At 41.7% G+C, this 15,704-nt stretch overlaps 1 protein-coding gene across 1 annotated transcript in view; it reads left to right on the forward strand.

Annotated features, from left to right (window-relative positions):
• Nucleotides 1–15,704, forward strand: part of dnah7 (dynein, axonemal, heavy chain 7) — a 398,230-nt gene that overhangs the window by 336,445 nt on the left and 46,081 nt on the right. Inside the window, exons 56-59 of the mRNA XM_072578963.1 lie at nucleotides 1,610–1,810; nucleotides 2,911–3,072; nucleotides 3,864–4,049; nucleotides 5,757–5,894. Coding sequence (XP_072435064.1) covers nucleotides 1,610–1,810; nucleotides 2,911–3,072; nucleotides 3,864–4,049; nucleotides 5,757–5,894 — 687 coding nt within the window. The remainder of the gene's footprint in view (nucleotides 1–1,609; nucleotides 1,811–2,910; nucleotides 3,073–3,863; nucleotides 4,050–5,756; nucleotides 5,895–15,704) is intronic.

Genomic DNA, 15,704 nt, shown 5'->3' on the forward strand with positions numbered 1-15,704 from the left:
ATCTAGTCCTGTTTGCCAGTTTAGTGGCCCATATCCCACTAAACCCTTCCTAGTCATGTACCCACTCAGATACCTTTTAAATGTTATATTTCTACCAGCTTCTACCAATTCCTCTGAACACTCATTCCATACACTCACCACTCACTGGATGAAAATATTGCCCCTTAAGACCCTCTTAAATCTTTCCCCTCTCACCTTAAACCTGTATCCTCTAGTTTTGGACTCCCCTTCCCTGGGAAAAAGTCTTTGGCTATTCGCCCTATCCATGCCCCTCATGATTTTATAAACTTCTTAGCATTGATGCGCCAGGCAAAATAGCCCCAGCCTCTTCAGCCTCTCCATATAGCTCAAACCCTCCAACCATGTCAACATCTTTGTAAATCTTTTCTGTACCCTTTCAAGTTTCACAATATCCATTCTATAATTTTTCCTCATAAGTTAACCCCTCATTCTTCTAAACCTATATTGTTCTCCTTTATGATGAGAGGTTGAGTAGATTGGGCCTGTACTTGTTGGAATTTGGAAGAATGAGAAGCAACCATATTTAAAGCACACAAGATTCTTTGGACACTTGACAGGGTGATGTGAAAAGGTTGTTTCCTCTGTGGGAGAGTCTAGTACCAGAGGATGTAATCTCAGAATAAGGGGGTCACACATTTAACACAGTAGTGAGGAGGAATTCTTATTCTGAGGGTAGTGAATCTATGGAATACTTTACCACAGAGGGCTGAAGCAGCTGTGTTGGGAAGGATATTCAAGACTGAGCTAGACAGACTGTTAATCAGTAATGGAACCCTGACCTACAGGGAAAGGCAAGAAAGTGGAGTAGAGGGTTATAGATTAGCAATAACCTCATTGAATAGTGGAGTAGATTTGGTGGACGAAATGGCCTACTTCTGGTCATTTGCTTTATGGTCCTATAGTCCAAACTGAAAATTTATAAAATTATATAATTGCGCAGTAAATGAAAAATTTGGAAAATGTACAATAGAAACACACAAACTACAACTATTAAATTTTTGTCCAAGAATGTTGGCTGCCTTTACTCTTTTTACTAAAAATTTAGATAACAGAAAGGTATCAAATATTAACCTTAAGGACATTAGTGTTAACATTACCCTGGGGTGCAGGAGTCCAGAACTAGAGGGCAGAAGTTTAGGGTGAGAGGGGAAAGATATAAAAGAGATCTAAGGGGCAACCTTTTCACGCAGAGGATGATGCATGTATGGAATGAGCTGCCAGAGGAAGTGGTGGAGGCTCGTACAATTGTAACATTTAAAATACATCAGGATGGGTATATGAATAGGAAGGGTTTGGAGGGATATGGGCTGGGTGATGGCAAGTAGGACTAGATTGGGTTGGGATATCTGGTCAGTGTGGACGGGTTGAACCAAAGGGCCTGTTTCCGTGCTGTACATCTCTCTGACTCTATGATTCTATAACATTGTACATTATAATTTTGTTACTTATTGCTCACTTTCTGGGAGTCACTAAGAAAAATAGGGTCATACTGCTATGTTTTATTTGAAAGAGTGAAGTTTATTTTTAATGCAGCTCCTTTCTGTCAATTTAGAATTAACATTGTTTCATCTGTGACATTATATTTCAGGAACTGAATCCAGAGACTACGCATCCTGACTTCAGACTGTGGCTTACAAGCTATCCATCTCCAAATTTCCCAGTTTCTGTCCTTCAAAATGGTGTGAAAATGACAAACGAAGCTCCAAAGGGTCTTCGATCTAATATTATCCGATCCTACCTCATGGATCCCATTTCTGATCCGGAGTTCTTTGGTAGCTGCAAGAAGCAAGTTAGTGGCAGTTTATTCGCAAATCATGCAGGATTAACAAATTATCTTAGAACTTGATGCAAGGGTAGACACATTATTAGTCTCTGTGACCCTAATTTGAAGATCTTGGCTGCATTGTGGGACAGCATGATGTCGTGATGTTATTGTGGAAGCTCAAAATTCAGAAAAGGCTTACCTTGCTCTTCTGACAACCTTGGTAACATGTTGCGCCCTATACTGGGAAGGGTGCACACTTAGACATGCCATGGGTGCTGTACAAATACTCAATAGCAATGGATTGGCCTGTTTCCACACTGTAGGGATTCCATAAACAGACATTTCAACTGAGCTGAAATGTGTACCATATCCACAGCCCTGGAACTCTCTCTCCTGGTGTTTCAATTTTCATGTGAAAAATTCCAGCAGTGGTATTGAGCAGCAGCCTCCTTCAATTCAATGCAGTTTCCCTTTAAGTTTGATTATTGCTTCTAAGAAAATTAAACTGTTTTCCCTGTGTGCTGATTGTAGACACAGCCAGTAGTATGGTAGTTACTTGATTCTATACAACTACAAGTGAAATAAGGTGACAGTATCATGTTTACATGCTGCTACTTCCAGAACCATTGCAGACAGTTTGGTGTAAAGCACTATTTAAACCTAATGTTTAATTGAATTTTATTCTGAGGGTTGGACTGAGAACATTTATTTATTTTATATGCATTTTAAAAGTGAACAAAACCTGAAATAGATAAATCATTTGTAAAATGTGTTGATATTGTATTGGAGGTACAATAAGTGCTTATTGCATTTCTATTTAAAAAAAGTGCTTTCATACATCGAATGAAAGAAAGAATGGCATTGATACAGCTCTTTTCCTAACCAATGGATGTCTCCAAGTGCCTTACAGTCTCTTGAAGTTCTTTGAAATGCACTTACTGTTGTAATGAGAGGTAACATTCTTACATGTATTCACAATAAATGTTTCTTGAATTTACATTTTAAAATTAGGGTCAAAATAAGTACAACATTTGTTTTTTTATTGGAATGCCTTAGATCTGAGCTAGCTTTAAGGAATGTACGTAGTGACAGAAATGGATATTATGCTTTTTTTTTCCTAACAGGCTCAATTTAAAAAGCTTCTGTATGGTCTATGCTTCTTCCATGCATTAGTCCAGGAAAGACGGAAATTTGGACCTTTAGGATGGAATATTCCTTATGAGTTTAATGAAACTGATCTGCGAATAAGTGTACAACAGCTCCACATGTTCCTCGACCAGTATGAGGTAAGCTATTGCTGACCATTTATCGACGTCAGCAGCAGAGCCAAAAGCTCTCAGATTTGTATCAGCTGATTTCTAAACGTCCAGGACAGATGAAGATATTCTGAAGTTTTCAACCTCCATTTCAACCTCTTCCTAATTAGAAATCATTCAGTTGTACTCAAAATCTCCTCACAGTCTTACCTTGAATTAGCAAAGTGACAGAATACCGTTGCAAGTCTGGAATTAGTGTTTTCATTGTGCTTGAACCTTTTGCACAAACTTTCTGCACAATAGTTCAATCAAGTTAAAATATGTAATTATAATAGCTTATAGTTTTTCCAGTGAATAAATTCCCATCTATTGGCTTATGTTTCTGTGCCTCCAAAAACATTTATTGCACATTGAACATTCCTCTATGTAAAGACCAGAATTTAATTTGGAATAAAATCAAAAAAGCAACAATGCATATTTTCTATGTTCAATGTTAGTTACCTTCTATTTGAGAACACACACCCTATTAATGAAAGGGAGAACAAAGTAGAATAATCAACTAAATAATTGAGATGCTATCCTTTTCAGACATTTGAAACCTTTTTCGAAATGCCAAACTGAAATCACTCTGGCTGCAGTTGAGTACTTGGCCAAACCATGCAACGTGCAACTTAACTAGCAGAGGGATAATATGTGTAATATAACCTCATTATTGATTTTCCATTATTGAAAAGAAAGGTTGTTAAAAAATCCTCTAATATTGCCTTATTGTAATAAATTTTTATTCAATTAATATGAACTATATATGTACATTTATTCAGGAAGTCCCCCTCGATGCCATTCGATATATGACTGGTGAATGCAACTATGGTGGTAGAGTGACAGATGACTGGGATCGGCGCACTCTCCGGTCAATTCTTAATAAATTCTATAACAAAGAAATTACAACAAATGACGCCTATACATTTGACTTAAGTGGCATCTATTATGCTCCACCAGAAGGCGATGTAAGAAAAGTTTTATTTTTAATAGGTATCCTTGATGCATATAATGTGCTAAAATGTTGGTTACACAAAAAAAAATCTATTGGCTGCTTAGGTTTTGGAAGAATTATATTTTGCAATGTTATCACAGAGTCATATCTATTTACAGCACAAAACAGACCATTTGATCGAACTTGTCCATGCCAACCAGGTATCCTAAATTCATCTAGTCCCATATGCCAGCATTTGGCCCATATCCCTCTAAATCCTGCCGATTCATGTACCATTCCGGAAGCCTTTTAAATGTTGTAATTGCACCAGCCACCTTCACTTCCTCTGAAAGATCATTCCATACAAGCACCACCTTCTGCATTAAACAGTTGCTGCTTAGGTCCCTTTTAAATCTTTGCCCTCCCACCTTAAACCTATGTTCTGTAGTCTTGGACTCCTCTACACCAGGAAAAAGTCTTTGACTACTCACTCTATCCGTGCTCTACATGAATTTGTGAACTTCCATAAGGTCACCCCTCAGCCTCCGTTGCTTCAGGGAAAATATCCCCAGTCTATTCAATCTCTCCCAACAGCTCAAACCCTCCAATCCTGGCAACATCCTTGCAAATTGTTTCTCAACCCTATCAAATTTAACAAGTTTCCTATTGCAGGGAGACCAGAATTGAACACAGTATTCCATAAGTGGCTGAGCCAATGTCCTGTACAGCCACAACATGATCTCCTAACTCCTATACTCAATGCACTGACCAATAAAAGCAAGCCTGCCAAATGCTTTCTTCACTATTCTGTCTAATGCAATTCTAATTTCAAGAACTATGAACCTGCACTCCAAGGTCTGTTTGTTCAGCAACACTCCCCAGATCATAGAGTCATAGAGATGTACAGCATGGAAAGAGACCCTTCGGTCCAACCTGTCCATGCTGACCAGATATCCCAACCCAATCTCGTCCCACCTGCCAGCACCCGGGCCCAATCCCTCCAAACCCTTCCTATTCATATACCCATCCAAATGCCTCTTCAATGTTGCAATTGTACCAGCCTCCACCACTGCCTCTGGCAGCTCATTCCATACACAAAACCACTTTCTGTGTGAAAAGGTTGCTCCTTAGATCTCTTTTATATCTTTCCCCTCTCACCCTAAACCTCTGCTCTCTAGTTCTGGACTCCCTGTCCCCAGGGAAAAGACTTTGCCTATTTACCCCATCCATGCCCCTCATAATTTTGTAAACCTCTATAAGGTCACCCCTCAGCCTCTGATGCTCCAGGGAAAACAGCCCCAGCCTGTTTAGCCTCTTCCTATAGCTCAAATCCTCCAACCCTCGCAACATCCTTGTAATCTTTTCTGAACTCTTTCAAGTTTTACAACATCTTTCTGATAGGAAGGAGACCAGAATTGCATGCAATATTCCAACAGTGTCCTGTTGGAATATTCCTAACCAATGTCCTGTACAACCGCAACATGACCTCCCAACTCCTGTACCCAATACTCTGATCAATAAAGGAAAGCATACCAAATGCCTTCTTCACTATCCTATCTACCTGCGACTCCACTTTCAAGGAGCTATGAACCTCCCCAGGACTTCACCACTTAATGTATAAGTCCTGTCCTGATTTGCCCTATCAAAAGTTTCCAAGATTATGCACAGTAGAAACAACATAAGTTGCAGTGAAAACACAAGTAACATGGAATTATTGATAAATCTATTAATCATCTTACAGTACCTCAGCTACATTAACTATACAAAGAGCCTCCCTTTGAACCCGACTCCAGAAGTCTTTGGAATGCATGCTAATGCAGATATCACTAAGGATCAATCAGAGACCCAGAACCTGTTTGACAGTATTCTACTTACTCAGGTATGTCGAATGATTGCTACAATGTGAATAAAATTGAGCAGAGGTGAGTATAATGGTCATCTTTAAGGAGAAGGTGCTGGCGAAACAAAAAGCTCTGAAGTTGAATAAATCATCTGATCAGAATGGATTACACCCCAGGGTTCTGAAGAAGATAGCTGAGGAGATTGTGGAAGCAGTTGTATTGATCTTTCACTGGAGTCAGTGAGGGTCCCTGAGGACTGGAACATGGTTAATGAAACACTCCTGTTTAAGAAGGGAGGGTGGCTGAAAACAGGAAATTATAGGCTAGTTAGTCTGACCTCAGTCATTGGTAAGAATTTAGAATCCATTATCAAGGAGGAGATTTCATTGACCTTGGAAGTGCATGGTAAAGTATGGCTGTGTCATATTGCCTACACCAGGGAGAAACCATTTCTGACAAATCTGTTAGCATTCTTTGAGGAGGTAATAAACAAGTTAAACAAAGGAGAACGAGTGGATGTGATCTATTTTGGATTTTCAAAAGGCCTTTAAGAAACTGCCGGACAGGAGGCCACTAAATAAGATGGAACCCACTGTGTTAGGGGCAAGGTACTGGTCTAGATAGGGGATTGACTGACTGGCAGAAGGCAAAGCGTGGGGATAAAGAAGTCTTTTTCAGAATGTCAGTTGGTGACTAGTGGAGTTCTCCAGGGGTCAATATTGGGACCATAATATTTACATTACACAAAATGATCGGTGTGAAGGAACTGAAGACAGTGTTGCTACATTTACAGAAGACACAAAGATAGTTAGAAGGATAGGTCATGTTGAGAGGCGGTGGGGGGGGGGGGGGGGGGGGGCGGAGGGGGGATGCTGAAGAAGGACCTTGGACAAACTAGGAGAGTGGACAAAGAAATAGCTTGTAGATAGTGAGGACTGCAGATGCTGGAAAGTCAGATCAATAAAATATGAAGCTGGCAAAAACACAACATGTCAAGCAGCATCAGAAGGGCAGGAGAGTCAATGTTTCAGGCAGTCCTGATGAAGGGTCCTGTCCGAAACATCGATTTGTTTAATCTTCTGATGCTGCTCGACCTGCTGTGCTTTTTCCAGCTACACATTTTATTGACAAAGTAATAACAGATGCAATACAATGTACTTTAGTAAAATGAATAGAGGTATTGACAATTTTCTAAACAGGGAAAGGCTTTGGAAATCTGAAGCGCAAAGGGACTGGAAGTCCCAGTTCAGGATTCTGTTACAGTTGCCACTTAGGAATGCAAATACAATATTGACATTCATTTCAATGGGGATAGAATATAACAGCAGAGGTGTACTACTGAGGCTGTATAAGGTCTGATCATCCAGCATTTGGAATATTGTGAGCAGTTTGGGGCCTCATATCGAGAGAAGTACATGTTAGCCTTGGAGAACCTCCAGAGGAGGTTCACAAGAATGAACCCAGGGATAAAGGGTTTGGCATATGTTAAGCGGTTGAGGACTCTGGGTCTGTCAAGATTAGAGTAGTGCTGGAAAAGCACAGCAGGTCAGGCAGCATCCGAGGAATAAGAAAATGGATGTTTCAGGCTGAAGCCCTTCATCAGGAATGAGGCTGGGAGCCTCGGGTGGAGAAATAAATGGGAGGTGGGTGGGGCTAGGGAGAAGGTAGCTGTGAGTGCAATAGATGGATGGAGATGGGGTAAAGGTGATAGATCAGAAAGGAGGCTGGAGTGGATAGGTGGGAAGGCAGAGTGACAGGTGGGACAGGTCATGCGGACGGTGCTGAGGCTAGAATGTTGGAACTGGGGTGAGGTGGGGGAAGGGAAAATGAGGAAACTGGTGAAGTCCACATTGATGCCATGGGGTTGAAGGGTCCGAGGCAGAAGATGAGGCGTTCTTCCTCCAGGCGTCGGGTGGTGAAGGAATGGCAATGGAGTAGGTCCAGGACCTGCATGTCCTCGGCAGAGTGGGAGGGGCAGTTGAAATGTTTGGCCACGGGGCGGTGGGGTTGGGTGTCCTGGGGATGTTCTCTGACGGGCTTTGCGAGAAGGCGTCCGGTCTCCCCAGTGTAGAGGAGACCGCATCGGGAGCAACGAATACAATAAATGACACGTGGAAGTGCAGGTGAACCTTTGATGGATGTGAAAGGCTCCTTTGAAAGGGCTTTGGATGGAGGTGAGGGGGGAGATGTGGTTGCGGGTTTTGCAATTCCTGCGGTGGCATGGGGAAGGTATTCCCAATTCCTCCGCCTCCGCCGCATCTGCTCCCAGAAGGACCAGTTCCACCACAGAATACACTAAATGGCCTCCTTCTTTAAAGACAGCAATTTCCCCTCCCACATGATTGATGATGCTTTCCAATGCATCTCATTCCCATCCTGCACCTCTGCCCTCGAACCCCAACCCTCCACCCTCGAACCCCAACCCTCCAACCGCAACAAGACAGAAACCCGCTTGGCCTTACCTTCCACCCACCAACCTTAGCATAAATTGTATTATCCAACAGCATTTAGCAACCTACAAATGGATAAATTTCCCTCCCCACCCCTATCTGCTTTCCGTTAAGACCTGGTCAAGTTCATGCCCCCCAACAACCCACCGTCCCCTCCTGGCACCTTCCCCTGCCACCGCAAGAATTGCAAAACCTGCACCCACACCTCTCCCCTCACCTCCATCCAAGGCCCCAAAGGAGCCTTCCACATCCATCAAAGTTTCACCTGCATTTCCACACATGTCATTTATTGTATCCGTTGCTCCCGATGTAGTCTCCTCTACATTGGGGAGACTGGACGCTTCTCACAGAGTGCTTCAGAGAACATATCTGGGACACCCGCACCAATCAACCCCACCGCCCCGTGTCCAAACATTCAACTCCACCTCCCACTCTGCCGAGGACGTGCAGCTCCTGGGCCTCCTCCATTGTCACGCCCTCACCACCCAATGCTTAGAGGAAGAACGCCTCATCTTCCACCTCAGGACCCTTCAACCCCAAGGCATCAATGTGAACTTCACCAGTTTCCTCATTTCCCCTCCCTATGCCTTATCCCAGTTCCAACCTTTCAGCTCAGCACTGTACTCATGACCTGTCACCATGACCTGTTCCACCTGTCAATCTTCCTTCCCACCTATCCGCTCCACCCTCCACTCCGACCTATCACCTTTACCCCCATCTTTATCCACCTGTTGCATTCTCTACTACCTTCTTCCCAGCCCCACCCCATCCCATTTATCTCTCCACCCCCAAGGCTCCCAGTTTCATTCTGGATGAAAGGCTTTTGCCCGAAAAGTCAATTCTCCTGCTCCTTGGATGCTGCCTGACCTGCTGTGCTTTTCCAGTACTACTCTAATCTTGACTCTAATCTCCAGCATCTGCAGTAACCACTTCTGCCTAGTTGACTCTGGGTCTGTACTTGATGGAGTTTAGAAGGATGAGGAGGGATCTCATTGAAGCATACAGTATACTGCAAGACCCCTGGATAGAGTGGTCGGGGTGAAAATGTTTCCACAAGTGGGAGAGACTAGGACCAAGGGCACAACCTCAATGTGAAAGGACAAGCCTTAAAACAGATGAGAAGGAATTTGTTCAGCCAGAGAGAGATTAACCTATGGACCTAGTTGCTGCAGAAGTCTGTGAATGCCAAGTCATTGAGTCTATTTAATACAGAGATAGATAGGTTCTTGATTAGTAAGCAGATCAAGGGTTACGAGAGAAGACAGGAGAATGGAACTGAGAAATATAGTCATAACCAATGGCAGAACAGATGTGATGGGCTGCATGGCGCAATTCTGCTCTGCACCACATGGTCTTATGTTACAAAAAATCTGTTAGGCAAGTTTTTCTTTACCCATTTTGTAAACCATTATCTAGATGAACGTGGGTATAAAAACATCATTTTAGACATGCATGAATTAAGTAGATAAGAGCTAATTATCGTTTTCAACCTTAGCTGGTATATAATAACAACAGGGATTCAATTTAAATCATCTAAGTTGATGTGAATGGAGTGGCAATGTCTTCAAAACAGATTTGTTCAAGTTACTGTTCCGTTGACAACATTTGTCAGGTCACTTTAAGAAGTATCCATGTTTAGGCAGCCAGTGATCTGGTCTTTTTATTTATCCACAGAGGAAATCCTATGAAGGCATGGCCCTGTTTGGCATTTTAGGTTTTAAGTACTGTAGTAGGCACAAAAAACACTGCAGAAATAATGGAGAACCAAGCGTCTAATTGGAATGAAATAAATTAATGTGCATAAATTAATAGGACTACTGGCAGTAAGTCCTGTGGATCTTCTTCATAAAGTTAAAAAGAGGTATATGTAGATATAGTAAATACTATGATTTTTCCAGTATTCCTAATATCCTCAAATAGTGCCCAAAGATTGGAAGGTAGCAAGTGTAACCCTAATATTTCTAAAAAAAGGAGAAAATATGGTGCCATGGACCATGTTATGGATGCAGTGAACATGTCACTTAGATAATCATATTATCATGAAGCCAGATTAGCATAGATTTGTGAAAGGCAAATTACGTTTGACAATTCTATTTGGGTGTTTTTGTATGACGACAAAAAATGATGGAAATGCCCACAAGGTCTGGCAGCATCTATGGAGAAAGAAAGTTAATGTTTCATGTGAATGACCTTGTGTCAGAGCTTCTTAAGATGGTAACTATAGGGATAAGGTGGAACCAGACAAGTAGTGAATATGCATCAAAAGCTTTCAATAAGGTGCCACACAAAAGTTTATTAAACTAATTTGGAACTTGTGGAATTGGGGTTAGTATGATAAAATGGGCTGAAGGTTGGTTAATAGGCAGAAAACAGAATTGTATTGATGAGCTGTAATTGTCTGGGTACTGCAAGCAAAAGTAGCTGGGCATTGTAAATAGCTAATCTGCTATTACTTTTGTTGAATGGCTACATAGCAACTTTAGTGAGGTCTGACTGGCCCCAGTGAGGTGGGTGATGGTAGGGGAGGGGGAGGGGACAGGTTACTGATAGCTCTTGAGAGTGGAGGGTTTTTGTCGTGGAAGTTTTCCTTCTACTGGAGGAGCCCTCAATAATGTTGGTTTGGTCCCCACCAGCAACCTTCCCCACCCCTGACAACCCTTCACCAATTTAGAATCACTACCAGGTATACATGACAGTCTCCTCATACAGCAGATGGCTCCTTTACAGCTCTCTGTCCATTCCTTATGTCATGTGGATGCAGAGAAGATGACTGCTGTTGGTTCTGTTGCTGCGGCAACTGTTGGTGTAGCTTTTCAGGCTGTTGCTGGTATGGCTGTTGCTGATGCTACTTACAAATGGTGCTAGCTTTGATTTCATAAGTTGTTCCCATGCTACAGTTGAGGCCAATAACAAAGCAATATAATTTCTTCTTTCACATGATATGGTTATCATCTATCTTTAATTGCCCATGGCAAACTGGGTGGCTTATTTGGCTATTACAGAGGACAGTTAAGAGTCAGTTGCATTGCTGTGGGTTTAAAGTTGTGTTTAGGCCAGCAGAGCCTTCCCCTAAAGGACATTAGAGAAATAAATGAATCTTTACAACATTTGGTGACTATTTTGTGATCTCCATTACCAAGATTAGATTTGAATTCCAGATTTTTTTAATGAATTGAATGCTAAATTCTAGCAGCTGCCATGGTGGGATTTAAACCCATGTCATTCCTGGTGAAGGGCTCCTGCCTGAAACATCGATTTTCCTGCTGCCTGACCTGCTGTGCTTTTCCAGCACCACTCTAAACTGACTTTAAACCCATGTTCACAGAGCTTTGGCCTGCTAGTCTAATAACATTACCACCAACTCCCATGAAATGAGTTGAGATGAAATCAGTTGAAAGAGCTATCAACAAATGAAATTGACCCTCAAAGTAGTGGTTTCAGGGTCTCCTGTAAGCATAGCCTTTTACGATGCGTGGCCACAGACTTAATGGCCTGATCCTCCAACTCCAGCAATCACTGCTGGATTGCTCCTCTCGAATCTACACTTTTACCCTGTGGGGAAACAGGGTCCAATACTGAGATTCAAGTAGAGCATGATTCCTCTTCTAGAGTCGTCAGTCTGGACTTGAAACATGAAGTTTATTCCTTCCTTCACAGATGCTATAGGACCTGCTGAGTTTCTCCAGCTCTTACTGCTTTTATTTCTGATTTCCAGCATCCACAGTACTCTGACTATGTACCCCAAATTCCTGGAGTCAGGTCCAGGATGGGGAGAGTCAGTTCTGGGATGAGAGAGAGGTTGGGTTCAGGTTGGGTTAGGCCCAGATGGTGGAGGTGGGAGAGTAGGTTCAGGACGGAATGGGTCAGGTCTGGGATAAGTGGATATGAGGTATGGGTGAGATTGGTTGGGTCCAGGTGATAGGCGTGGAGTTGGGTCTGGTTGACCTGTGTCCTGGTTAGGTGTGAGAGCTGGATGTGAGATGAATTGGTGAGAGGAGATGTTGCTCCAGAATGGTGAGAGTTAAGTCTGTGGGTGGGCAGTGGATGGGGTTAGAGACAGTCTGGAATAGGATGCATTGAGCCGAGAGGTGGGTCATGTGTTAGAGATGAGACAAGCTGGGTCAGGTCCAGGAAGCCACATGCAAGCCATGACAGGTTGTGTCCAGTATGTAAGATATTGAAGTCGGTGATTGGGTAAGGTCCAAAATGAGGAGGGAGTGCGGGTGGAGTCAGCTCCTGAGGTGAAGGAGTTGGAGGTGGTGAATTGCTGTGGACCAACCCAAATGAGCTGAATATGCAGATGGAGTGTGGGGTTGGGGTGTTCATTGTCCATGCTGCTCAATTATATATGCAGTTGTGATTGCTGAGTTTTAACTAGTGTTGTGTTTATGATTTCTTTTAACATTGCTACCTTATACACCATTGTGCTACTCAAAGGAGCCATTGACATTTGCACTATGTCATTATGCTTGTGTTACAATGATAGACCACTTTGTTAAGTAAAAACAAACCAAAATGATCTATCAAGCCAGATTCCAGTCTGGGATCTGACTTTTCCAGTAATATCAACTGGAATCATAACAGTATTGAAAGATTTTATATTCCATGATTAGCTATGTCATATGTCAATACATTTTAGAGTTTTGTATTCTTTGTCAGTATTGAGATATAAGCTGGCATATGTCAATACCTAAATATAAATATTTAAATTACATTACAAGGTTCACTACTAGCAGCAACAAAATCACGTATTTTCCATTTAAGGTCTTCATCATCGTATAACCTAAATTTACCTGTCTCTAGACTGGTAAAATATGTTGCATTATTGCATTAATTTTTCATTCAGAGCAAAATGTCACAAATATCACAATTATACATCAGAAGAATGCAAGCTCATTACATGAATTCTGAGGGCAATACATAAGAAATCCAAAAGTCTATCATTGTTAAATTACATTATCCGTGTATCCTGATCCATAATGCATCAAAATTCTGCAAACTGCTTAAACTCAAATGGATGCATCTTTGATGAATAACCTTGTAATGCAAATTGTTTGATACTCATTACATTTCAATACTTTCATGATCAAAATATTAGTAGTGTATGTTGATAGTATGTCAAACAGAATAATTCTCCTCCTGGAGTAGATAATTCATGAATACGTTGACATCAGAACATCACAACTATTGGCTGGAATGTCCCTGAGTCTGTGATTAAACCTATTTGTCACTTGACCAGGGAATGAGCATCTAATAAGATTTTTTTTATTTGCTCATGAGATGTGGCCACCACTGGCTAGACCAGCATTTATTGTCCATCCTTAATTACCCTTGAGTTGCCTTCTTGAACTGCAGAAGTCATTATCATTTAATTATACCCACAGTGCTATCAGGCAGGGAGTTCCATGATTTTGAACCAATGACAGTGAAGAAATGGTGATATAATTCCATTTCAGAATGGTTTGTGAGCTTGGAAATGAATTGCAGGTATTGCCCTTTCCATGGATCTGTTGGCAAATCGAGATACTGTTAAAATGCTTTGGTGAGTGGTTACAGTACATCTTATAAACATTAGCTATTGTTGCTGCTAGTGTATTAGAGGTGAAGGGAATGAATATTGAAGGTGGTGGATGGGATGCCAACTTGGGATGGTGTTGAACATCTTGAATATTGTTGGAGCTGCACAATCTAGGCAGGTGGAGAGTATTCGATCAGACTCCTGAGCTATGCCTTGTACATTGTGGACAGTATTCGGTTAGTCAGGTGATTGGTTACTCACTACAGCATTTCTAATCTATTCTTGTGGCACATTATTTATATGTGCTCATCCGATTCAGTTTGTTGTCAATGCTAGCCCCTAGAATGTTGATAGAGTGGGATTCGGCAACAATAATGCCATTGAACATCAAGGGGAGATTTTTAAATTGTCTCTTGCTTGAGATAGTCATTGCCTGGCTCTTATGTGACATGAGTGTCACCTGTTACATATCAGCCCAATCCTGGATATTGTCCAGGTTTTGATGCATATGAACATTGGCTGCTATGGCACTTTAATCACAAATGGTACTGGACATTGTGCAATCAAGTAACATGCTTGTTTCTGATATTATGATGAAAGAGTTTTAATTCATTCATGGATTGTGGGCATTGCTAGCTAGGCTGGCATTTATTGCCCATCCTTAATTCCCCATGGGGCTGTTAACAGTCAACCACATTACTGTGGATATCAAGTTACATAGATCAGACCAGGCTAGGACAATGTAATTCCTTCCCTAAAGGGCACTGGTGAAGGTAGTGGACCTAGGGCACAACCCAGAGGAATTCCTGAAGTAATACCTTGGCACTGAGATGATTATTTTCCACAACTGCAATTATCTTCCTTTTTTGATAGGTATGGTTCCAACCAGCAGAGGTTTCTCCTGATTCCTATTTATGTCAATTTTGCTAGAGTTTCTTGGTATCATACCTGAATACATGCTGCCTTGATGTTAATGGCAGTCATTCTCATCTCAGCCCTGGATCTAAGCCAATGTTTGGACCATGCTTTAATAAGTTCAGGAACTGAATAATCCTGGTAGGTACCAAACTGAGTGTTAGAGAATAGGTTATTGCTGAATAAGTGCAGCTTCATAGTACTGTTGACAAATCATTCCATCACCTTGCTAATGATCTTGAGTTTGCTCAAAGGACAATACTTATCCTCCTTTCTTTTACAGAACATATCTGGACACTTTTTGACAGAACCAGATAGATTTCAGTGTTGTAGCTATAGTGGAACATCAAGGTGCAGCAAATTGTGGAGTACAAGTCTTCATTAATAATGCCCGAATGTTTAAAGGACTGTAACCAATGCAACTAGTGCTTTCATCTGTTTCTTGATATCAAGCAGACTGAATTGAATTGAAGGAAGACTGATATCTATGATGCTATGAGTAGTGATTGTAACAAGGTCAGCCATGTGGGACCTCATAGAATATGAGTTCCCTGATTGCGGCTGTTAATCTGGTCCATTTAGGGAGCCCTAGCTGACAGATAAAAACAGGAGTGTCAGAGGTTCTGTTCATTCTGAGAGCTGGCTCTGAGGGAACTGGATCAGTGTCAAACACTTTCCACATGTAAGTAAAGGATGATTTGTTTATGGCATACTACTTCTCTGGAGTTATTACACTAGAATCGTCAGAAGCTGGCTGAAATGGAGGTCAAGGTTTAGTAGGATTTTACTTCTCCTTATTGCATTGTGCAAAATCAATTTAGCAGCTAAGCCCTTTAGGCTTCGATCAGTTCGATCAGTAGTGGGGTTACTGAATTGCTGTTGGTGAAAGACATAGGAGTTTTGATTCATTACCCTAAGGGGTGGGGGGCATCTGGTTCCACCATCTAGTGGGATCAGATTCTATC

Source organism: Chiloscyllium punctatum, chromosome 10, assembly GCF_047496795.1.
Source record: "Chiloscyllium punctatum isolate Juve2018m chromosome 10, sChiPun1.3, whole genome shotgun sequence".
In the NCBI taxonomy this organism is placed as follows: domain Eukaryota; kingdom Metazoa; phylum Chordata; class Chondrichthyes; order Orectolobiformes; family Hemiscylliidae; genus Chiloscyllium; species Chiloscyllium punctatum.